General features: G+C 42.4%; 2 protein-coding genes across 2 annotated transcripts; one reads left to right on the forward strand and one right to left on the reverse strand.

Moving 5' to 3' along the window:
- Positions 1-205: 205 nt before the first annotated feature.
- Positions 206-11,119, reverse strand: LOC113571170 (ankyrin repeat domain-containing protein 34A). The gene is made up of 2 exons (XM_035530474.1): positions 10,767-11,119; positions 206-4,127 (listed from the first exon to the last, which is right to left on the reverse strand). The coding sequence occupies exon 2, from the start codon at positions 4,062-4,064 to the stop codon at positions 2,487-2,489; it is 1,578 nt and encodes a 525-aa protein (XP_035386367.1). The 5' UTR covers positions 4,065-4,127; positions 10,767-11,119; the 3' UTR covers positions 206-2,486.
- A 2,278-nt stretch (positions 11,120-13,397) lies between these two features.
- polr3glb (RNA polymerase III subunit GL b) lies at positions 13,398-18,000 on the forward strand. Its single transcript, XM_027000066.2, has 8 exons — positions 13,398-13,898; positions 14,009-14,168; positions 14,794-14,923; positions 15,312-15,380; positions 16,028-16,084; positions 16,753-16,823; positions 16,973-17,089; positions 17,205-18,000. Exons 2-8 carry the CDS (start codon positions 14,049-14,051, stop codon positions 17,289-17,291), a joined length of 651 nt encoding a protein of 216 aa, XP_026855867.1. The 5' UTR covers positions 13,398-13,898; positions 14,009-14,048; the 3' UTR covers positions 17,292-18,000.
- The last annotated feature ends 6,037 nt before the right edge of the window (positions 18,001-24,037 follow it).

Here is a 24,037-nt window from a genome sequence, read left to right on the forward strand (position 1 = left end):
TGGACACACTTGAAGCGGTGACGGTACAAGGAGGCGATACTTCCCGGCAGAAAGCGCCCCTCTCCCTCCTGTTTCTATCGAGGACATTCTGTCTCCCTCTGCTGTTCCCTTCCAAGTTATGTCTAAGACATTTTACTGTGTAGTCTGCTAAGATAGCGTAAACACTAAGAATACAAAGACAAAAACGCTAGATATATTGGTTTAATCATATGCCTTTATTCAAAGCACCATAAATGTCTCATGAGCATGAGACTAATTCCCATCGTGTGTTGTGCAGATAATTACACGGACACTATACTGCCGCGCACCCTAAAGCTTACTGCTAGCACAAAAGTCATCAAATTTTTTTTAATCGATTAATTATTCTGTTCAGTACATTACCAGTGTACCACACCAAACATACAAAATTACAATAAATATTGAATCCACTGAACTAGATGTTGATACTGTAACTGCTATTCCTTTTGATACAACGCGATGTAAGACACTTGGATGTGTAGTAATTATATTCCTATTACCCACACGACAGCAGCACGCCATGAAACACACGTCCTCTGTGTACAGCGTCTAAAACAACTGGTGACCCTCGTACTGGTTCGGGTCTGGTCAGACATACCTGAGCACAATTGAAACAAGTTCACTGTTTTTTGTTCGTTTTGTTCATTTTTTTTTTTATAGCATGACACGATGTGATCATCGAGAGAGACCTCGATGAGGAGAAACGAAGAGAAGATATCCCGTTAGAACAGAACAGGTAACGTTCAAATGAAAGCACACATCAGTATCATCACCGTCATCTGACAGGCTTTAAAAGAGGTGCGTTTACATGGTTTCGGGTAAAATCTTTGAATGCAAAGATGCGGTTATCTATCGGAAAATACCTTAATTAAAGAACGTAATGAATATTGTTGCCTATGCCTTTGTCTCTTTTAAACATAGTTGTTTCCATACTAAGAGTATAAGTCATTTATAACCCAAAAAGTACATCATATTCATTTTGTTTTGAAAGACTGGAAACAAAAGACGAAAACGGTGAAAAGTGCGACCAGTCACACAGGCGTAGAAAAATATGACTCTGTTTTCTTTTTCATGTTAAAGTATGCTTAGTTCAATCGACATAAACTAACATATGCTAACTCAAAGCACTAAAATAGATTTTCAACTAAACTGAAGCAAGACTCTCAATCACATTTTAAGCTTTATTAAAGTATTTCTTGGTTATTTATATATGTATATATGTATATATTTCTCTCGCTACACTGACAAACACTACACTGAAACGAATTTAATTTCAAATGAGTGTAAACGTTGCTGTGTCCGACTGTTTTTCCGAACATCGCGATGCTCCCCAGAAGTGCAGATTGCTTTTCGCGCTGCAAAAGTAATGGTCATCCAGTGTTCAGTGATAATATGAAACCAGAGAAGGTGCAGCACATAATATTGCACACAGAAATACTTGAAACACAAATTCTTACTTTACCTCCTGTGAAATCTGTACAATATCTACATGTGCACCCTACCCCTTCTGCAATAAAACAGAGGAGCCCTGTTGTTGCGTTTCGTTTTTCCGTGCCCTCCAAGTTTTGGTACGCGTAAACATAAACGAGTTTCATGGAAATTCTTTGGGAATCTGAGATACGAATTGCACTTCATTTTCTTGTGTTTAAATTCATGCATACAGAGCTCATTCTACATCCTAATATATGCAGAAGTTTCAATTGGTGGATTTTTGTTTCCGTTTTTACCGCTAAGGAATGTTTTATTTTTTACGGTTTTGCTAAACACAAATTTTTAGAGACGGCCCTTTTACATTACTTGATTTAAATCAGTTTGAAAAGTATAGATCGTCTGTGCGGTAAACCTATTGCGTCGGCAACAGATTTATTCTCAGTGTTAAGATTTTTAAGGAGAAAACTGCATGTTGCATGTTTTTCCTCGGGAGAATTAGCTACGTCATCCTAAATAGGGCAAGACGTGAGTTTGGCTCGTGTAAGGACGCACGCGAGGACCGCGTGTCGCTTCGCCAGCAGCATTAACATTTCTTTCTTAAACACATTCCAGCTCAGCTGTTTCACTATATATGCTTCAGTAAAAGGGATCGTGCGTAAAGCGTGACCATTTTAAACGAGAAGAGCCATTCGTCAAATAGGACACAATGGTGAAAAACTAATTATAAGAAACCAAAAATGACATTAAATGGAACCGATTTAAATGAGTAGATCGGCCAAACATGCAATCCTGGCAAACAATGAATGGAAGGTCGAAGCCACCAGCATGATGTAATTTGCATAATGCTAGTTGGTGGCTGTTAACTTTCAGCCATTGTTATCAAGATTGGTGTTGTGTCTGAACTGGGTTTTTTTTTTGTAAGAATAGGACTTGTAGTTTATGCATTTTTTAGAAGTTCACTGTCTAGTGATCTGAACTGGAGGTGAATTTCTCCATGTATGTGCATGCTATGTAGCTCTCTCATGCTCCTATTAGCATCAGTCTCCATTGACCTCCATCACCTTCTCAGCGAGGATCTCCTGAAAGGTGGAGAGCTGCTTCATCTGCTCCGTTTGCATTGAGTGCCTCCTCATCAGCTTCTTCTTCATCTTGAAGTCTGGCCCACGCTTCGGGGACGACGGCGCCACCGGCAGCAGGATCTTGGTGCCAGAATGCACGGGCGAGGTGGGCTTGCCATTGGCCCGAATGTCCGGGATGGGCCGCTGTGGGTTGACGTTTAGTGGCGGCAAGAACCCGGGCCGCGTGTGCGAGATGTGGTCCAGGAGGAGCGTGCCAGAGCCGCGGCGTTCTAGCAGACCCGGCGACCTCCTCCTCATGGTGATGGGAGATACCGAGTTGGGGATGCTCTCCAGGGACTCACGGGAGGAGCTAGTGAGCAGCGAGAGTGGCGAGGCGTTGTACCTGCGCCGCTCCACCGACATGCGGCCCGAGTCAGGCGAGCCAGGGATGGACTCTGCGCACAGGTGTGTGTCCGACTCGTAGTGCTCCATGCGGGTGAGCTTGGGGTGTGGAGGCACCCGGGCACCCCCTGCAAGCAGGTGCCCGGCGTTCTCCTGGGACTCGGGTGCCGTGTTCCTGCGGTACAGTGACTGGTGCTGCTGCACTTTGTCGGCCCACGAGGAGGCGCAGAGCGCGGCGCAGTCCTCCGAGCACGAGCGGTCGATCATCTTTGGCGAGCAGGTGTCGTGCGTCTCGATGCTGTGGCGACGTGAGAGCAGGGGTCTGCCCGGCCCAGAGATCGAAAGGCCGTTCATCTCTGTTGTTACTTTGTCCTCCTCCGCAAGGTCGCCCTCCTCCCGCTCCCTCCTCTCGGCGAGCACGCTCGGAGCCACCAGGCCCCATGGCTCAGAGTTTAGCCGTTTGAGGAGCTTTCGTGGCGGTGGCCTCCTCTCGCCCGGTGGCCTGTTAGATGGCAGTGGGAGGGCGGAGGTCAGGGCGAAGCTGAAGATGCCATCCTCTTCCTCTCCGGCGGGGGAACCTGACGTGCGGATCTCGACCTCCGAGGGGGACATGCAGGTGGGCGAGACTTTGTCCACCACGCCCGGCGAGGGTGGAGAGTTCAGGTACTGCTTGGTCTTCTTGGTGCCGGAGGGCGAGGTATCCGTGGTGATAATGATCACTTCTTTTCCCTTGGCCTTGCAGGCGTCCAGCAGTGTCTGCAGGGCTTCCCTGTCACCTCTGTTAATGGCATACATCAGGGCTGAGGATCCGGAATAGTCTTTAAGACTCGGGTCGGCACCATTTTCCAGCAGCAGTGACACCACGTCTTTGCCGGCACGCTCGGCGCAAGCGTGCATCAGCGCCGTCCGACCCGACTTGTCCGGGATGTTTGGGTCGGCACCCTTCTCGAGCAGATAGCGCACCATCCTCTGCCGCGTCTGTGGGTCATCGTAGCCTGCCAGGCAGGCAGCCGCAATGGGTGTCTCGCCGCGCTCGTTGCCCTCGTTGATGTAGGCCCCACCCTCTAGCAACAGACGAGCCAGACGGAGCTTGCCCTGGAACACAGCCTTCAGCAGGGCGTTGCCCTCGGTACGCAGGGCTCCCCCGTCACCCATGATGCCCCGGTGCTCCCCAGCCCTGGCCTCCTCTCCTCAGCACTGCCTGCACATCGGGACAACCTGCGGTGGGGGAATAGAAACGCATGAGGCTGGTTTGTAAGTGCTCCTGTCTCAGCTCTCGGACTTGCTCATTGCACGGCACTAAAGGATAATATTACTTTGAGTCCTTAGATAAAAAAAGGCTTTAAAACATTTTTGAAATAATAGCCCTGCAGTCTGCAGAGTGTGATAAAGAGGAGTATGGTCTGCCATTTTCACCAGTGCTCTCATTCGTCCAACACAATGAAGCCCCAGCCCCATGCAGTTTTAACAGTGTAAAATGAGACAGGAAAAGACAGAAATGTAAAGCTTTACAGCTCAGAAAATAAATCTGTTCTAAATATTAAAATTGGACAACAGATGCTGGATAGAGAAAGAAAACTATTCAATTCAAAGGTTTATGACTGTACCATACCACACCAGGCATTTTGAATACTGAATTATTGAACAACATAATAAGTCATCTGTGATGCCATTAATCAAGTGAGAGGGGGTTGATCGTTCATGGCTGAACAGAAATGTACCTTCTGTTGGCCAATTTTAGACACTGAAGGAAAAAGGACTTGTTATATAACTGTCCATTTAAAATTTGTTATAGTTATAATTAATTAATTTATATAGTTTTTAATTGCACGTAATCAATGTATATATTACATTAACTGCATTTTAAATACCTTCTTAAAATATTTTTGTGGTAATATGACTGGAAAAAATAGAAGACAATTTTTACACAAAATACTTTAGTCTCTTCTAAGTGACACATCTATGATATATCAAAGAAATTATATTATCAGATCCTTACTGATTTTAGGACATTCTCTGATGGAGAACATTTTATTGGAACTAGAGAAACCTTTAGTGTAAGGTAAAATCTTTCCTGGTTACTATGGCCAAACCACAATGGAAAGGATTCTGACAGTATTACAGCCCTTAGGCACTGAATCATTCATCAGCAATGTGGACATCATTTGATCTTAAAAATAAGCTTGTTGTACTGAGCCATTTTGATTCAGTAAATTATGAATGAAAGCTAAGATTAAATATAGCCATAAAAAGTAAATATTCAAAAAGTATTCTGTAAACAAATGCATATAATAAATCAATATAAGAGTCTAATACAAATATAATAATATCATATAATAACGAAATTCTATAGTTAAATAGTCAGTTTGCACATGCAGGGCTTACTGGGTGGAAGAATTTCAGCCATGTGGTTACATCCTCTGCTCTTATTGCCAGCAACCCCCACTGCTGTGGCTACATTAATACACAGCTTCAGTCAGCTATGAACCAGCAGCTGTCTGTGGCCATGGGGTGAGTCAAAGCAGTGATTATGATGATCAAAGCAATAAAGGCAGCATTCCCAAATTGTCCACAGCACTGAGGGTCTCCCATCAATCTCTGTTCATGCAGCAGAAAGCAGAGAGAGACGCTCATTGCACACACACAAGCTTGATGTGGTAATTAGGCATTACTACAACAGCACTGAGACGCAAGGATATGTTGTGTTTCAGTGGTTTGGATTTATTCGGACTGATTTAAAATCCAATGTGACCAAAGTAAATCCCAGGTAGATTTACACAAGCAACACATGAAAAAAGCACAACCAGCGGCCAAGCAGAAATCACTTAATGGCATAGAGGAATGGGATGGCTGGAAGGATTGAGGTACTGTGGAAGTGGAGGATCTGTGTGGGACTTCGCCGAGTCTTGTTACCAAGTGCTAGTACAGACATACACTTCCACTCCTCGCAGTGGGGTCTACTGATCTGGGGCCAGTCCAGTGCAGTGCTGGAGGTGGGCTGGATAGAGACGCAGTCTATGTTACATATACAGTGTGCATATGTCTGCATTCCTCTTAACCTTGTTGTTAAATTGTTCTCTTCCAGGGAAGGGTCGAGTGCCTATTCCGCTCTTTGTGCCGTAGGTTGACTGTGATGATCCCTGTTTCCCAGGTGCTTCCTACTGGTACAGAGCGTCTGTGTTAACAGGCACGCTGGTGCTTATTCCTCTCCTCTGTGTCATCTATGGCCTGTGCATTGTTAGGGACTGAGAAGAAGATCTTTGGCAGAGGACTGAGCTTGTGTGTGTGTGTGTGTGTGTGTGTGTGTGTGTGTGTGTGTGTGAAGCACTTTGAACTGCCACTATGTATGAAAAGTGCTATGCAAATAAATTTGCCTTGAATTGTGTGCATGCTAGCTGTGATGTACCTGCACCAACGTCTTTTCTGTCTCACACTCACTGAGTGGATCCAGATTTGGCAGATCTAGTCTCTGACTGGACTTCAACCTTAGACCAGAGCTCTGCGCTCTGCTATCTCCAGCTTTCTCATTGCTTATTCCCTGTGATCCCAGACCAAGCTGAATCTCAGCAAGCTAAAGGTGCACTTTTATGCATACTGATATGCTGCTGAAAGAGAGAGAGAGAGAGAGAGAGAGAGAGAGAGAGAGAGAGAGAGCAAGAGAGCGATATGGAGGCAGAAACAACTGTGTGTTTTAGATGCAAACAATAAACTGAGAAAGCTCTTCCAGCTGAGAAATTGAGGCTAGAGAAAGTCTTTCTCTGGTTGCAAACACAAATCATCTATGGATGATTCATCTTTAGAAGGAGCTCAGATCAGGACTTTGAAACTAGAACATTTACAGGCCATACGCACTGAAGCAATTCAATTTCATCTAGCAATCTCTGTTACCTCTATTTACACCTGCTCTTCCTTTTTTATTTTCTACGAGGGTGAGTGCTTTCTCGCTCTCTGATTGAGCTTGTTTAAATGATGAGAGCTTGTAGTCAGAGAATGGTGCTCTCAGCTGTAATAACTCTGTCCAGTGGACCTGCTGATCCTCCACTCTGCTAAAACACACTCCAGTAAACACATGCTGTTTCGCCGGGTTCTATTGGATAAGGATGGAGGTGTCCATGTTACTGCTCAGATGTTTGAGCTTGTTCCAGTAAAATGAATTGGCCCACAGTCAAGGGACACTTTGGATTGTCATCTCTCTTTGTTCCTCTCTCTCTTACAGCCAGTGCTTCACGTAACTCTGTCCCCGCCTGACCTGTGTGTATGCGTCCATGTGTTCGTGTGCGTGTTTCAGTGGGAGGCAGTGAGCTCATTGACATCAATCAGAAGCAGATAGAGCTAGGCATATTTCACCAGTTGGAGTGACGATCCCCTGAAGTGGGGTTTCTTATTACGATTAATTGAAATGCTCAGTACTACACTGGGAGATGTAAATGACAAGCCGAACATTCAGCCAGGAATGAGCTCTATCCAATTCGCCTGGTCTCCTGACAACAGGGGATGGAAATGAATCATATGCCTCCCTCTCCCTTGACACTTTTTTTCTATCTCGCCTTTTCTGTTCTTTCTCTCACCCCCCGCACACCTTATCCAACAGGGTGTATGTGCCTCTCAGGACTGTTGTCAATCCTTCGTACTGCAGTCAAGATTGAGGGCTGGGCTGATGGGGGTTGGGGTGGCTGCCGTAGTGTGTGTGTGTGTGTGTGTGTGTGTGTGTGCGTGTGTGGGTGGAAGCATTGTTAGAAATTAACAGAAATCTGAGGCCATCTCCTGCCTGCTGTTAGTCTCATTAGATCTCATCGCTCCATGAATATGCACTGCTTTCTAGATGCGCCGTGCTTCAATCTGCAAGACAAGTGTCCAGTGACAGAAATCCCCTGTGCACTGCCAATACTGCAGACCCAGGGCATGATGAACTAATGGGACAAGCTTCAGTGAAGCCTGACTGGCCCGCTGCCATCTGTCCCCCTGACCCAGTCATATTGGATGAGTCCTTTCATCAGTCATAACACTGGCAAAATAGGGAGAGCAGGAGCGGCTGGGAAGGCAGTGCGTCTGGGATGAAGAAGGATCTGATGCCCTCTGTAAACACAAACCATACTGCATCCCTTCTCCAACCCAAAAAACAAACAAACAAACATAAACTAAACAGTGCATTTGTAACGCCAGCATTTACAACACTTGTAATGCCTTTGCAATGCGTTTGTAACGCCAGTGAATTTCCAGGCATGGTTATCCACATCTGTATCACATTCCTCAAGTGTTTCTCAAAGAGTTCTTAATAATGGAATTGCTACCTCCGGACTGGTTCCTTAGTTTTAGCATGTTGTAAAATCACACTAGTTATTGGTTATATCATACAATCCATTTGTTCCATTTGTTTAAGCACTTTCTTCCCAACAAGTCCTGCAATTCTTTTTCTTTACATCAATTTACAGAAATTTCACAGAGAAAGGGGCAAAGAAAAGGAAAGGTTTGACTCTTGGAGCAGTTGGGTGCTGTAAGTCTAAGTTAGTTATGTTTTATTGTCTGATTAACAATACAACAAGAAGAGGACTCCTATTCCTTTCACTGTTTCTGCTGTTCATTCAGCAGACATGGTCCATTCTGGGTGTCCATGTTGCTCGTCAGATGTCTGTCTGCATGAGCTTGTTCCAGTAAAATGAACTGGCCCGTAGTCAAGGGACACTTTGGACTGCCATCCCTTTCAGTGTCTTGCAGACGGTGCTTCAGGCTCACTCTGTCCCTGTCTGATGTGTGTACGTGTGGACTAACACGTGTATGTGTGGACTGACGTCAGAGCATCAGTTGCGTACATGGGGCCCACAATAATGTGTGTAATCTCTTTAATGTAAGAGATTAAAAGTACAGATGGGAAACACATAAATCAAATCCAATATCTTGTATAATATGGAAGAGACTAATTTAAGGGAAGTTTGACTGTTGAAGAGAATTCTTCTAAAATAATAAGCATGCCATAGTACATTACTATTGATTGATTGATTGATTGATTGTCTGACTTATTTGCTTTGCCGATTGTTTACCAGAACTTGACCATTCTAGTAAAGATTCTGACTTGAACAAAATTTGATATGGATATGATGATGATATCTCCTCTGTTTAATTCAACATAAAACCTGAGTGCACACAGTGTAGCCGGAATGGACAACTTTGTGCACCATAACATGCAAACATTTCTTAGAATCTTGACAAAGTCTCTGTGGGACCATGCACTGCCATCTTAAATGTAGATGCAATAAAAAAAAATTGCAGAACTTTACCAAAGTAGCACACGTGAATGGATTTGGGGGGGGGGGGGGGGGGGGGGGACAAACAAGACCGAGCCGTTGGTCTGGCATAGCAGTTGAAACAGTTGGATCTAGGAAATAAGAGTGTGGTGGCTGCTAGGACGCGTGAAACAAACAGGCCTATAGCGTACCCCAGCACTTCACCCATACCCATTTTATCTGTTCATATCCCAAAAATGAATACAAATATGTTTATGTGTTGTGAACATTGTCTAAAATTATAAAATGAACAGGCTATGTTACATGTCAATGGTATAGTTTTATTGTCAGCATTTGATGAGCGTATATTTAGGCTTATTTTTCTGATTTTGATAGTTGTCTGTAAGAGGGAAGATATGTTTTTCTGCCTTTAGTGTTTTTGCAGAAAGGGAGATGGCTCTGCTTTTTTTTCTGGCTAGTCTGTCTGACGTTCGTGTCGCTATCCATGGTGCTGAATTAGAGGACCAATGCAAAATGGTATTTTCCCTAAATCAACCACGCAGAGTTTGTGTTTTTGAATTTGCAAGAAACCATAAAATAGCCCAGCCACCAGTGCTATTTATAGTCATAAAGTGTCAAATCTGGTGTCAATTCCCTACGTCAGTTCGTCTCTGACGTAAGTTTTTTCTCCATTAATGAATAAACACAAAACGATCTCGTCGTAACAAGATGACGATAAAATATCCTGGTTGAAGACATATTTATAAAACACAGATAGACAGTAAGCTATAATGTAAGACATAAGCGAGCTTTTATTGCTATACAGAGCCAAATTAAGTTACTCAACAGCATTTATTATTCATCTTCCTGTATATATTATGCACTCTTATTTTCTTATTTGCATTTTGCTCATAAACCTCACATATCAATCCAACATTCCATCACTTGAAATATTATATTCAATATATAAAAATTATACTATTTCTTCGCTCTTAAAACTACAATGCGCAATAGAATGTCCTTGTTAAGCGCACCGTTTCCAGTCAGAGACCGTTCTGGGCATACGTATTAAGAGCTGTAAATATGCGGTCTAAATATAGGGCACCTGCGAGCCAATCCAGCATTCCTGCGCTTGAAGAGAAGAAGAGAGTAGTCTTAAACATCTGTACAATACAAGTGCCTATGCTTTCACTTCTAAAACGAGAAGATCTATATCAGCCGTATGATGAGATCATAATCATTTATGCTACTGACTGAAATCAAAAGCGCTTTCAAGACGGCTTCTAGGCGAGAAGATTTCATATAGATGTTGGTGTAGTACATGTCACAGAACACCGACTGGCTTACAGACAATACTAAAAAGTGCATTTAAGTAATAAAATCAAGTAGCTGGAATATAAATAATACAAAGTGCTCATAGTCTAAACACTTGTAATTGCCCATTATGATCGTAAATGCAAAACGAAGTAAAATGACTTGTGCAGGTTAGGTGTTGCATTCAGTAAAACGTCCCTTCAACTTAGCTTGCTTACTGAATTAAAAACCATTCTAAAACATTAGGAATGAAACGCAAATCCGCAACGCAACGCCGAGTCACTTTGTACAGTTCGAGGACAGTATCTTGTGCCAGTCTTACCGTGGCTGTGCTGCGTTCTGCTAAATTAATTCCATTTCCGCGCTGCTTTATCCCCAAATCCAGTTAATATTTGTGGTATTCTGCGCAGACCCTCCTCTACCTCCGTTCTGCGTTAAATCGGTCCCCCTTCCCCCCACAGTTCTCCCGCGACCACGAGTTTAGAAGACGCGGCGGGGGCGGGGAGTGGGCAGCTTGTGGGAGTGATGTGATGCGCTGCGCTACCGCGCGGCTCCTACGGTGAACCAGCGAAAGCCCGACGGAGGCAAGCGATACGGCTTAAGTGATTTCCGAGCCGACGTCAAAGACTGCTGAAGAGACTGACGGGCTGCTAGTCCTCATGAACATAACCTATGTAATGGCGTGAAACGCTTTCCGAATCTCATAATTAGAATATCGTTACTATCTACACCAGGTAGCGTGGACTCCACAGGCTGGTTTCCTGTTGAAGTGCAAATGTGATGTTGTGTTTCACCTCTTTCGTTTTTACTTTTATGGGTCAAGGGATTTTTAGGACTTGATTTCCAGCAGGCTATGTTATACATCTCATCACTGATAAGACTGTCATCTTAAATCTATTCAATTGTTTGGTTGAGTTTTTGTTATCTAGTGTTCAGCCTTTTAAGTACAGCGTTTATTCTCTGAGGGAAGGCCCTACGTCAATGCAGAAACACATGATGTTGTGATGTGTATGACAGTTTATTGTGTAACACTTGATATATAGGCTGAAGCTATATTGATAGATTGGTGCATTGGTTCTACAATTGGAAATGGTGTGTAAAAAACTGACTAACAACATCTCTGCAACACAGATTGATTGTTGTCTCCCTTGACCTTCATGTCTAAGCAGCATGATGTTCATGTGTCAGGAGTTTGGATGCAGAGACATTTCATCAAGTTAAGTTGTAGTGCAGTTGTTCTGAAATTCCATCAACTAGGCTATACCTTGCTGAGGAGCAAGTCTTGTCTCTACATAATTTTTAAATATTGCTTTTACAATTTGCGGCCTGAATAAATTGAGGCACTCTTCACGGAAAGTAGGGGTGTGATACAATTCCCAGACTGCATAAATACTAACTCAGTGACTGTAGCTATTATGGAACACAGTTTCTATGGTAACAGATTCTGTGGATTCCGACAGAAGCGTTCCCACGGTGACATGCACATGCCGCTGACTGTGTGTGTGTGTGTGTGTGTGTGAGTGTGTGTGTGTGTGTGAGTGTGTGTGTGTGTTGTGTGTGTGTGTGTGTGTGTGTGTGTGTGAGTGTGTGTGTGTGTGTGAGTGTGTGTGTGTGTGTGAGGCAGAGTGTGAGAGAAAGAGTGACACCCCTGATTTAATAGATCATAAACATGCTAAATCAGTTATTTTAATAATCTTTCTTAAGAGTTATACAAATATATATTAGTTTTTAACATTTATAGAGGGTTCTGTTTAATCTAGCCTAAACAAAGCCTAATATATTTTACCAAACATTTAATTTTCTATTTTGTGAAATTTTGACACGGCTGTAAAAGTAATTCAGAAGGTTGCACTGAGATTTAACCCAAAGCCCTTTAGTTTTTATATTTCTAACTTAGTTGTTCATATGTCATGTTCACTGTCTACTTCATCATAAAAAATAACATCAGTAAGCAACTATACAGGGTCATGAAATACTCACAGATGTTTGATAAACACGGGTTTGCTAATGATGTAACTTTGTTACAACTGTCAGAATGCGTTAGTAATGCATTACAGACTGAAACTCATTGGCTAGAAAAGTAATGCATTTGACCCCAAATACAACTGCGCTCCAAACACCTGCTACTTCTCCTCCCTGCTGCACCCTCTGGGTGATATAAGTTGCAGCAAGTGTTACATGACGAACCCCAACGCTGTTGAATTATAAGATCACTCACGCTCAGAATCTGGCGAGTTTAGAGTGTCCATATCTGAGCCCATAAACAGTTCAGTGAGTCGTTTATGACATGCCAAAGAAAATACTGCGATCGGGTACACAAAGTAAACCTAAATATCAGTTATTTTGTTATTATAAGATTTTTAACAGACGTTCAAAAGTAAAGAACTCGAAATCCTTGGAATCTTGAAACGATGAGAGAACAATGTCTGGCTTCAAAACTAACTAGATAATTACATGTGAACACTCCACTAAGTGACCTATAGGGCAGTAGGAAAACTGTATCTGAAACAATCCACGTACTCTACCAGTTGCATGGTTTGCATTTTTACATTTTTCGCACGCTCTAAGCAAATATCAGTATGGCAGTTTGTGTGCTTCCTGGGATATGAACGCACGACCCTGGTGTTGCTAGCACCTTGCTCTACCAGCTAATAAACACTTTATAAACTGAACAGCACAAGAACTGTTACTATGGCACAACCACAATGTTAGCTACATTTCCGGAATTAATATTTTGTCACCCCTTCTCTTTTACAACTAAAATGCTAACTAAGTGTCATCTAAACAGCCCGTGTCCGAGATTTTGAGGGTCATAATATATTTAATTAGTCGGACACATTTGGCAGTATATTATTAAAGGTTATTATTAGCTATTGAGATAATGGCTATTATTCGCTATTAGCTTGTAACTGCCAAAGAGGAACTTTTTTATCGAAAGTGTTTACCATTGGGAAGATTTTCTTGAACGGAACGCACCGGAGATTTGTTTCCATTGTTTGGCGGGGAACTTCGCATCAAGTCTTTAGATAGCTTACGTTCTTGTCTTGTCTTAGATAAAATGTTCGCAATATATTTTAATTACAAACATGCAATAAACAGAAGCTAAACTGCACGAGTTAATCAGGCTTTCGTTCATCACACGATTATCGACAGTGCAGTAAAATTAGCATGACGCTTAGGTTAGCTGTCCCGCTAGCTAACCACAACGTTGTTTATATAAGATAGATAGCTTTCTGTACTTTTTTGTCTTGTTAGAGGACCTGTCACGGTTCAGACGTTAGACAGTTTATTTAGGAAAAGGTTTACTGAAAGTTTAATGAAGTAAAGGTATTCTAGCTAGCTAGCCACTATATGAGCTGTTATTTGCTAGGAGGTAATAACAAGATTTCACAAGTTAGGCACGTCTTGGCGTATGTTTCAGCCGCCACGTTTAGTTACTGTACGATTCCGCCAGGTAGGTAGGAAACGCATCCTTTAGGGAATGCTGCCTTCTTCAGATAGCTAAACATAATTGAAACGTGTTCTGCTTTATATCTTTCTCTGATGGCTTTGGTCTATTTTTAGAAGACACATCTTAGTATTGTGATATTCACATGACCGTACAATGGCGGGACGAGGGCGTGGCAGAGGACGAGGTCAGTTGAGTTTCTGCATGGAGGCAGTGGGAATAGCCAAAGGAGACAACCTCCCGCCTTCAACCATCCAGCCTACAGCACTGTTTCCTGTAAGTTAAATGTACTAAGGTGACAAACAGTTTTGGAGATAGATAGGATCACATGCTAAAGCTTTATAAAGCATTGATCATTGGATAGTTATTATACTTTTGGCGTTTAGTTGACACTTTTATCCTAAAAAATAAATAAACAAAACCCATATAATTGCAACTTGGCACGAGTAGAGATTGAACTGGCAACTTTGAGTACTAGTTCAGTGCATGAACTGCTGAGCTATCACTACCCTTGTGCCCTTGTTATAATACTGTAATACTCTAATACGAATACTGAAGTGTGACTTGAGAACATCACTAAACTCATCATTTGAACTGGATGGGTTGCAACAGGCTCCATACAACTTTGTGCTCTGTCCCTTATGTTCACTTTTTCAAGAACTATAAAGCTTTTATGTGGATGTGTTTGACACCTGCAGTTTCTTTTATTTTAATTTAATATCCCCTTCGATTATAAGAGTTCACATTAACCACAGTGCCAATATTGAATTATTGCTGTAATAAATAATGTGTTTTAAAGACAACCCCAGTAATTCACTATATCACTGTAATATTTTAATGGCGGTTGGAGTCAGTGTTTATTATGGTCTGTTCTCTCTGTCATCTTGTTTTGAATGGAAAGCCCTTAGAGCACAAGCCAGTACCCTTGCAGACAGGGGAGGAGGCAGAGTACATGCTCGCCCTGAAGCAGGAAATCAGAGGAACCATGAAGACTCTGCCTTTCTACATACGGCCTGTGGCGCCCAAGAAAGGTCACTGTCTCTCCCTACTCAGCACTGGGTCTCAGATTAATGGTTATTAACATCTTCTGCAGCAGTTTGACCCTTGATGGAAGAAACCAAGCTTGTGACCACTTTTGTAAAGCAAATTTAGTAAATGCAGTGATTCCAGGGTTAGGTTTTAATTTTGGGTTATTGTGGTGACAGTTATTTAGTACACTCAGCTATGATTGTGTAATTTTGTGACATCATTTTACACATTATAACAAGTTCATATGGAGATTCATATGGAGCTTACCCATTGCTTGTATTAGAATCTTCTTTTAGTAAATAAAAATGTGCTTCATGTTGTGTTAACAGGAATCTTTGTTACAAATTACATATAAACATCTGTTATTATTTTATTTTTTTCTTTTGCCAGATGTGGAACGTTACTCTGACAAATATCAGAATGGTGAACCGTCAGACAACACTATAGAATGGAGCCCAGGTAGATTTCATTTACCTGTTTAAACACATTTCAGAATGCTCCACAACCAACATGATGAGACTGGACTGGATGTTGGTCTGGAACTCCATCAGGAGATGTGAGTGCGGCCTGTTCCATCACCTCATCACTCCCGTGGAATTTCTGAACATGAATCCACAACGTTAATTGAATGACAAATTGCCATGAAGTCGGGATTGGTTTTCGGTACGCTAATTAAACCAATTATATGGCAGTGTTGGGAGTCTGAAATAGAAGTGTGGGGCAAATTGAAAGTGACAGGGTGAGTTAGAAACAGAAGGCCCAGGTTCTGCTGCAGTTCAGGGCAGTCTGAGGGCTGGAGCCAGGCAGCGCTCAGCCTGCAGCACACCGACATTCACATGTACAGCCTTGTTTCAGGGAAGTAATATATTGCAAATTATTGAAAACTTTGCAGTGGATGATTATCACACTGTTTGGGATGTGTTTTGTCAACACCAGTTTCACACTGTTACCTCATGTAATTCAATTCACAGTTAAATTATTTTTCATTATTGATCATTGGATAAATTCTTTTCACACACACACACACACACACACACACACACACACACACATATATATAATTTGTTTGTTTCTTTTATATAAATGACTTTAGAGTGTCTTTGCAGACTGGAGGCGTTTGCCAAAGGAGCTGCGTGTGCGGACGAAGAGGCCTCTGATTGAGAGTGAGTGAGCAGCTCAGATAAGTCCTTACATGCAGGACCATTCACAGAGATTAGCACAGCTACTTGCCTGCTCTTCCCCCGAGACAGAGGCACAGAGACAGAGACACAGAGTCTTCGCCCCACGCAGGTGTGGAGCTTTTGGCAGCAATTGTGTGTCGCTGTAGATGTGCTTCTGTGAGTAGCGGAGCACTGCTGTGTTATGAATCCTAAGTGGCCTTCCGCCACGGGCCGTGCGTGATCTTGCAGCACTCTGCCGTTTCCTGTAGCCGCGTATCTTAAAGCAGGGTAAATGGTATAAATGAGAGTGCATGGGAGAGGTGGCCTGTTGTCTAGTGGTTAAGTGCTGAGGCTAGGTTCTGACTCATCGCTGTCTCGGGGGAAATCAGGAAGACAGCACTCTGCACCATTACACGCGCATCCTAAATGAAAGGCTGAAGACAGGGATGACATACGCATGGAAGGAAGAGAGCGATGAGAGGTGTCAGGGCTGCAGGATTAAAGCGCCTCTGATAGATGTGAGCAGCATATTTAGTTTTAAGCCATGTGCCATTTGAAGAAATGTTTTTTGTAGTATGGTTAGTGATACACACAGCCGTGCCCTTTTAGCATATCTCTTCCCTGTACTCAACCCAGCTAGTCGCACCGTTGGGGAATTTGTATTGTTTCAGAGACCCCAGCTGTTCCCAAACAAAGCAAACAGCCACGAGTGGACAAAGAGGAAATCATCCGCAAACTGGAGGTAGAGCACCCCCCAACACACCCCCCCCCTCCCCTCATAATGCAGTCTACTGTAGTTTCTGTGCTGTTTCACAGGTAGATGAGACATTACGTCTGTCTTCACACAGCAGAACAACTTCCACTGTCACACGTGTGCCTTTTATTAAACAGACGCTGGAGAAAAAAGAGGAGGAGGTGAGTTCTGATGAAGAGGAGGGCGAGAAGAAAAAAACAGAGGAGGAGGAGGCAGAGGGTGAGGAGGAGTATGATGAGGAAGAGTTTGAAGAGGTAAGATTCGCTTTACCCTTCAGTCAGGAGGAAAACCTCTGTGGAACGCTTCAGTCAGAGGAAAACCTCTGTGGAACCTCTGTGCTCCAACTGCCTGTCTGTGTGTGTGCAACAGGAAACAGACTACATCATGTCATACTTTGACAATGGCGAAGACTTTGGTGCAGACAGCGATGAAAATATGGATGAAGCTATTTACTAATGCTGATGTGGAGAACTGAATCCAGCAATCAACCATTTTACACTGTAAAATGTAATTAATTCCACTCATTGAGTTTTTTTCCAGTGGCCAATGGAAACCTACATTATAGATGTAATTGGTCAGATTTTCTTCAAGAAATTTCCTAACTTTATTGAATCCAGCGTGTTTCTGACAATTGAATTAAATCTTGTTTGAAATGTTTTTTCAAAAAAATGAAAATTTTCAAGTAAAATTACAAGTAAATTTCACATTTTGCTTAAAGTAATTGTAAAAAGAAACATCAGCTTTCCATTTTAAGGAGGTGTTTGTAGAATTTTAACAATGAGCTGTGTATATTTTTTTATTGAAGTGTTTGTTATTCATCAACAGTAGCAGTTATATTTATTTTTATGTTTTGTTTTATTTGTTGAGTTAATAATGAATATAAACATTTTTATAAATTTGAATGTTTTATACATTATATTTTAGTCAGTTTATACATTATATTTTAGTCATTTTAATATTACAAGAACTGAATTCAGTAGTTGGATAACATTTGTTAACATGTGATGTTCCTCCTGACCCACCAGCACAAACCAACAACAGCTGAATCGAAGACAAAGATTATTAATGATTAGTACTTGGGGACTTTGTTGTATTTTGTGATGCTATGTGATAGACACATTTGTGTCAGTGACAATAAGCACAATAAATTGATGTTTTAAATAAGTGCCTTGGCCTGGTCATTGGCATAAGGCATTCAAAGAATGTCAGATTGTTGAAGACGTTTGGCGTTGTGTTGAGTTCTGTGTTAAATTGTCATCTTGCTACAGGAGCAGTTCTCTTGCAAGGCAAGTAGGTGGAGTGTTTCTATAGCTAAATATACCCATGACAGAACCTTTACCGAGAAAAATATACTCTTGACAGGACCTTTACCCAAAAAAATATACTCATCACAGGACCTTTACCCAGAAAAATATACTCATGACAAAACCTTCACCGAGCACAGTTTTTTTACATAATAAAAGGCTGCATGGTGTGGGTTTTAAAAACGGTATCAGCGAACAAATATCAGTTTGGCTTTTACATCTGCGTGAAGATTACGCTTCCTGCTCCTATTGTACTACAACTACTGTCAGCTTTCTGATAACTGTCATTCATCTTTTAAAAAGACTCAAGCAGAATATAGCTTGTACTTTTTGCACCTAGGTATATTGTTAGACTATTTGGTTTTGTTCCATTAAGCCTAATGATTATTACACAGTGTGAATGATCTCTAAAGCAGGCATTTTTGTAAAAAAAATAATTAAGCCTGCTACAAACTCTTTGAGTGAATGTTACCTTGTCAGCAATGTTCATAAACCTAGATTAATGAACATACTGACAGACCACCTTTGGAGAGTAATCTTTCATTGACATCATACCATCCATCTGAATATATACAGGGCATTGGCCTCTTTCTGGATTTTGTATGGGAACATAAGCAGTATGACACAAGAGTAAATACATCTACCCAACTCTTGTTTTTCATGAGAGTCTTTAGGCAACCATTTTAGAATGAAAAACCTCAATGGGCATGTTCTGAGATACTTAATCTGAAGAACTATAGCAAAACCGATTTTAAGTAAGTAACAGGAACAGTTTAAGGAATATTAAAGAATTTGCATGTGAGAAATTTATAGGATCAGAGTTTGTACATTGGTATAACCTTGTCCACAAGGTCATAAGTTCAAAGCAAATCAAATCAAGACTCACAACTAATGACAAGCTCATAAATTATTCTTAAATAATGTGAATATATAAAATAGGTGCATATTGAAACTGCAATACAGTTCTAAATGGAACGTTTCTTCAAGGGTGGATATTCTTCCAGGTATTGGACTTGAGGTTCAGGGAAACAGTGATACTCATCCAGTAGAAATGACAGCAGTGAAACCAGAGCTCAGGAAGGGCAGCTCAGAAGGCAGGGTAGCTGAGAGGGCAGGGCAGCTCAGACGGCAGGGCAGCTGAGAGGGCAGGGCAGCTCAGAGGGCAGGGCAGCTGAGAGGGCAGGGCAGTTGAGAGGGCAGGGCAGCTGAGAGGGCAGGGCAGCTGAGAGGGCAGGGCAGCTCAGCGGGCAGGGCAGCTGAGAGGGCAGGGCAGCTCAGAGGGCAGGGCAGCTGAGAGGGCAGGGCAGCTGAGAGGGCAGGGCAGCTCAGAGGGCAGGGCAGCTGAGAGGGCAGGGCAGCTCAGAGGGCAGGGCAGCTGAGAGGGCAGGGCAGCTCAGAGGGCAGGGCAGCTGAGAAGGCAGGGCAGCTCAGAGGGCAGGGCAGCTGAGGGGGCAGGGCAGCTGAGAGGGCAGGGCAGCTGAGGGGGCAGGGCAGCTGAGGGGGCAGGGCAGCTGAGGGGGCAGGGCAGCTGAGAGGGCAGGGCAGCTGAGGGGGCAGGGCAGCTGTAGGAGGAGTCTGATGTAGCTCTCCGCAGCTTTTTCATCACAGCGTGAGGAACTGGGCAACAGCTGAACTGGGAACTCTCAAACAACTGCTCTGGTTTGGTTCAGTTTGAAACAATATGAAGTGAAATTCTATTCACTTTCCCAGTATGACGTGAAATCAGGCATACTGCCTTTTCCCAACAGCTCTCTAATAATCTTGCTGACCTGGTGTTGAACATCTAAAGTTCAATGTCTTTAGAACAAATCTGATTTAACACCTCACCCTCACTGAGACTTGCTTTGTTATTAATCTGTGTAACTCCTGTGATAAAGCCCCAGAACCACTGACTATTACTGACGATGTGACTGCAGCTTTGCTGAAGAACCAGGTTTTTGAGCAGCTTCTTAATGAATAATGGCCCTGGTGCTTTATCAGCATCTGGTCTGAATCCTCAGCATAAGTACTGATACATGAGCCTGACACTGATACAAGGGTTGCTAATCAGAGCTTGAACACAGCACGTAAGTGTCTCAAATGGTTTCCCAGCAGATCTTCCAGTAGGACCGTGTCCACTACAGGCATCTGTAGCGTTGATCCCTGTAACACCACATGCTGCACCTTCCTCTCCTAGCAAACATCCTTGTGTTCCAAATTCAGTTCAATATGAAACATGGCATATTCTGGCATTTTCTAATTGTATAAACTGTTGTTCCATTACTATAAAATCAAAGCTGGAACACCTATAAAATTATTTGCACAGGATTCTTGACACTCTGATTATACAGTACTCAAGACGCTCAGGGGACAATGATATTTCTGTAGTGCACTGGGAATGCAAGCATTTATATACACATGGACACATGGATTTCAGAATCACTCATGACACGCACACACACCAGTTTGATAATTCCTGCTGAGGGGAGCAAATGCTACTTTGTGTCTTTCATCCCCTTTAATTAAGATTCAGCGCTTGGCACGTCTGAGAGAGGAACAGTGGTCGTGTGCTGAAAACAAAAGCAATCGTAGGCTTCACGACACTCTCCTCTCAGCTCCCTTCTGTCTCCCTCCAGCAACCTGCCTTTCCCCTGTAATTGATGTTTGCTCTTGAACACTCTGTCCAGAACTCCTACACTAGTCACACATATACACACGTACACACACACACACACACACACACACACACACACACACACACACACACACCACACACACAGACCTATATAGCAAGAACATAATTTATTTTGGTACCTGAGGCTTTACACATATTCCTTTTTGCGAAGTATTGATTTTACCTGTCATTTTCCCCCTGTAAGGCATTTCACTGTAGTTTATCCAATGAGTCAGGGTGTTCAAAATACACATTGTAGGGTTTCGACAATTATCATGAATCAACATAATTCAATGTTTTTCATACATTATATTAATTGTTAAATCAGAACTATATCATAAATAAATATATTTCATTTTAATAGACCACTAGTAATTGGGATAAGCAAAAGAGTGAATAAATCAATTAAATTAATGTTATAAATGCATGTTACAGATATGCTGTATTTGTAGAAATACTAAGGACTGATTTGTCACATCGGTGTTCAGCTTTTCTCACTTTGTCCCCAACTGCTCGACGAAAGTGTTCAGAGTCACGTAAGCTGTCCGGCCTGAAACATGAGTTGGATACAGTTACGCAACCTGTGCTCGAAGAGCTTCCACATAGCACAGATTGGCAGCACATCTGTGAGACTCAATCAACACCCAAACAAGGACATCTCATAAATCAGACGAACAGGGCAGCAGTTTCCTCTTTTTTAAAAAAAACCCAAAAAACGTATCAAATTATTGTTAGATTTTATTGCATTCACTAAAGTTCAGAATTTCGTTAAGGGACTTATGAGGGTGTGATATTAGTGTTGCAGCCCTTTCAAAGCTGAAAGACACTGTGACGGGGCACCACAGGTTAAGTCATGGCATAAAGGGTATGCTGGCTGAACCCCAGAGCAGGACAAATGAGTCTGCAATGCAGATGTCAGCACACAGATACTAACCGGCTGGGCTCCACCATACTGGAGTCAAATGAAAAACCACAAGCCATGTTATGGTCTGGCACCAGGCCATTCTATGAGCTAAGCCTCAAAGGGTAAAGACCAGACTGGCAGGATACAAACTCATCTGGCACATTAGATAGAAAGTGGCATAAAAATGTAGTATTTCCAGTGTAAATTGAAACGGCAGGAATTATGTGTTCATGTGAAAGCCCACTCATTGCTTTAGTCCAGCTATCTCAGTGCTGCAACAGTAACCTGTTGTACTTGTTCCTCCTGAGCACAGATAGCAGCATACAAGAACAGTTTATTCTCATGCCTGACATTGCCGGATACAGTTACAGATGCTCAACAAATTCTGATTCGCTGTCAGAACTAGGTCTCAGCTATCCATTTCAGATAGTGTTAGTCAGCATAGGCATGGCTCTTAGAAACCAGAGGCTTAGGTCAAATGCCAAAGATTACAGAATCATGTAGGAAAAGGAGTAGAGCCTTTTTAAATGATAGAACATTGGTCATTGGTATTTATAATGATGCATGCCATGTACCAGTCATCATGACTTTCACCAAGCTTCCATGGTCCACAATAAGCAAGATGATTATAAATCAGATCATGCACTGAGCACATGAAACAAGTTATCAACCAATCATTGCCTACATGACACTGGCTCTGAGGCTAGGTGAAAGAGGGCATTTTAGCAAAGGACACACTACTACATTGAACACACTTATCACACTTATTAAGTGGAAATTTACCATGGAAATAAATGGGAAAACCATGTAATGCACAGTTTGTTGATTTTCTGTATAGTAATACTCTCAGCTCATTCGCTTTGGTGGATATTCACAAAAAGCAACAACTTATGTACATTTTCTGTAGCACTTTTGCACTTTGGCAAAAGCAAAATCTGAGCTTCTCAATGGGTGTGGTCTTTGTGTGTGTGCGTGTGGACATGTGTGTGTTTGTATGTGTGTGCATGTGCATATGTGCATGTTTGTGTGTGTGTGCGTGCATGTGCATGTGCATGCATGTGCATTAGTATATATATATATATATATATATATATATATATATATATATATATATATATATATATGTATGTGTGTGTGTGTGTGTGTGTGTGGTTGTGTGTGTGTGTGTGTGTGTGTGTGTGTGTGTGTGGTTGTGTGTGTGTGTGTGTGTGTGTTTGTGTGTGGGTATGTGCATGTCTGCGCATGCAGGTGTATGCGTGTGTGTGCATGTGAATGTGCAGGTGCATGAGCTTGTGTGCGCATGTGTGTATGTGAGTGTGTGTGCATGCATGTGTGCAGAAAGGCTGTTGGCTGTGCTTCAGAATAGAGAGAGCCTGCTTGACATTTCGGTTTGAATGGCGCAGCAAACACAAAGGCCCCTGTGCTGGAAATGTCACTACAGATTCAGAACTGCCTCCAAGTCTGTACAACACTCCGGGCAGACTGACCACTGCCTGGTTTGAAAAACAAGCAAATATTCAGTGGAGCTGCATGTTTGTAATCACACACAAGGCCATGACAACAGCATGCAGAGATGACGAGGCAGCCTGGGCTTCTGTGAATCGCTGCATGCTTGCTGCTAAAGTTGGAGGGAGCTGCAGGCTGAGGAGAGCTCGAAAAGGAGAAAGCAAGCGCAGAGCGGGATCCCGCTCCTTTTCCAGAGGGCTCTCCGGGACAGCTGCAGAGGGAGTAAACAACAGCCTCGGGTTTCTGAGCCAATGGCTACAGACTTGCTGGGCTCGTCCTTGACATGAGTCACGTACACTGTGCTGCAGCATGCCTTCTCCCACGCTGAATGCTTCCCAGGAAAAAAACAACAACCAACCTTCATCTTTAGCTTTTTATGAGTCAGTGTTGAAGTGTGTAGTCAGAGGACTTGAATTAGTTGAATGTAGGCTAGAATGCCAGTTCAGCCTTTCATATTATTTTAATCGGATCACTGCAGATTCAACATTACAATAGTGACATTATCAAGTGAGAACAGTAATGACAAATAACCCTTCAAATATGCTATATTGCAGGCAGAACTGTACCCAGTGTAAATCAAATCTAATCTAATCTAAATAGTTAACTAAAGATTCACATATCGTGTATATTTAACTCTGATAGGTATAAAACATTAATTTTTTTTAATTGTAGGTGAACATATGTGCAATATTGTGAGTGCATAAGGAAGTGAACGTGCATATCTTGCATTTAGCACATACTGTCTATTGTTATACTCACTCATTCAGTGTGTCAGGCTGTGGAGAAGTTACTGTAGTACCACGTTATTGGAAGATGGTGAACTCATCATTCTCCA

This window comes from Electrophorus electricus, chromosome 10 (assembly GCF_013358815.1).
Source record: "Electrophorus electricus isolate fEleEle1 chromosome 10, fEleEle1.pri, whole genome shotgun sequence".
Lineage (NCBI taxonomy): Eukaryota > Metazoa > Chordata > Actinopteri > Gymnotiformes > Gymnotidae > Electrophorus > Electrophorus electricus.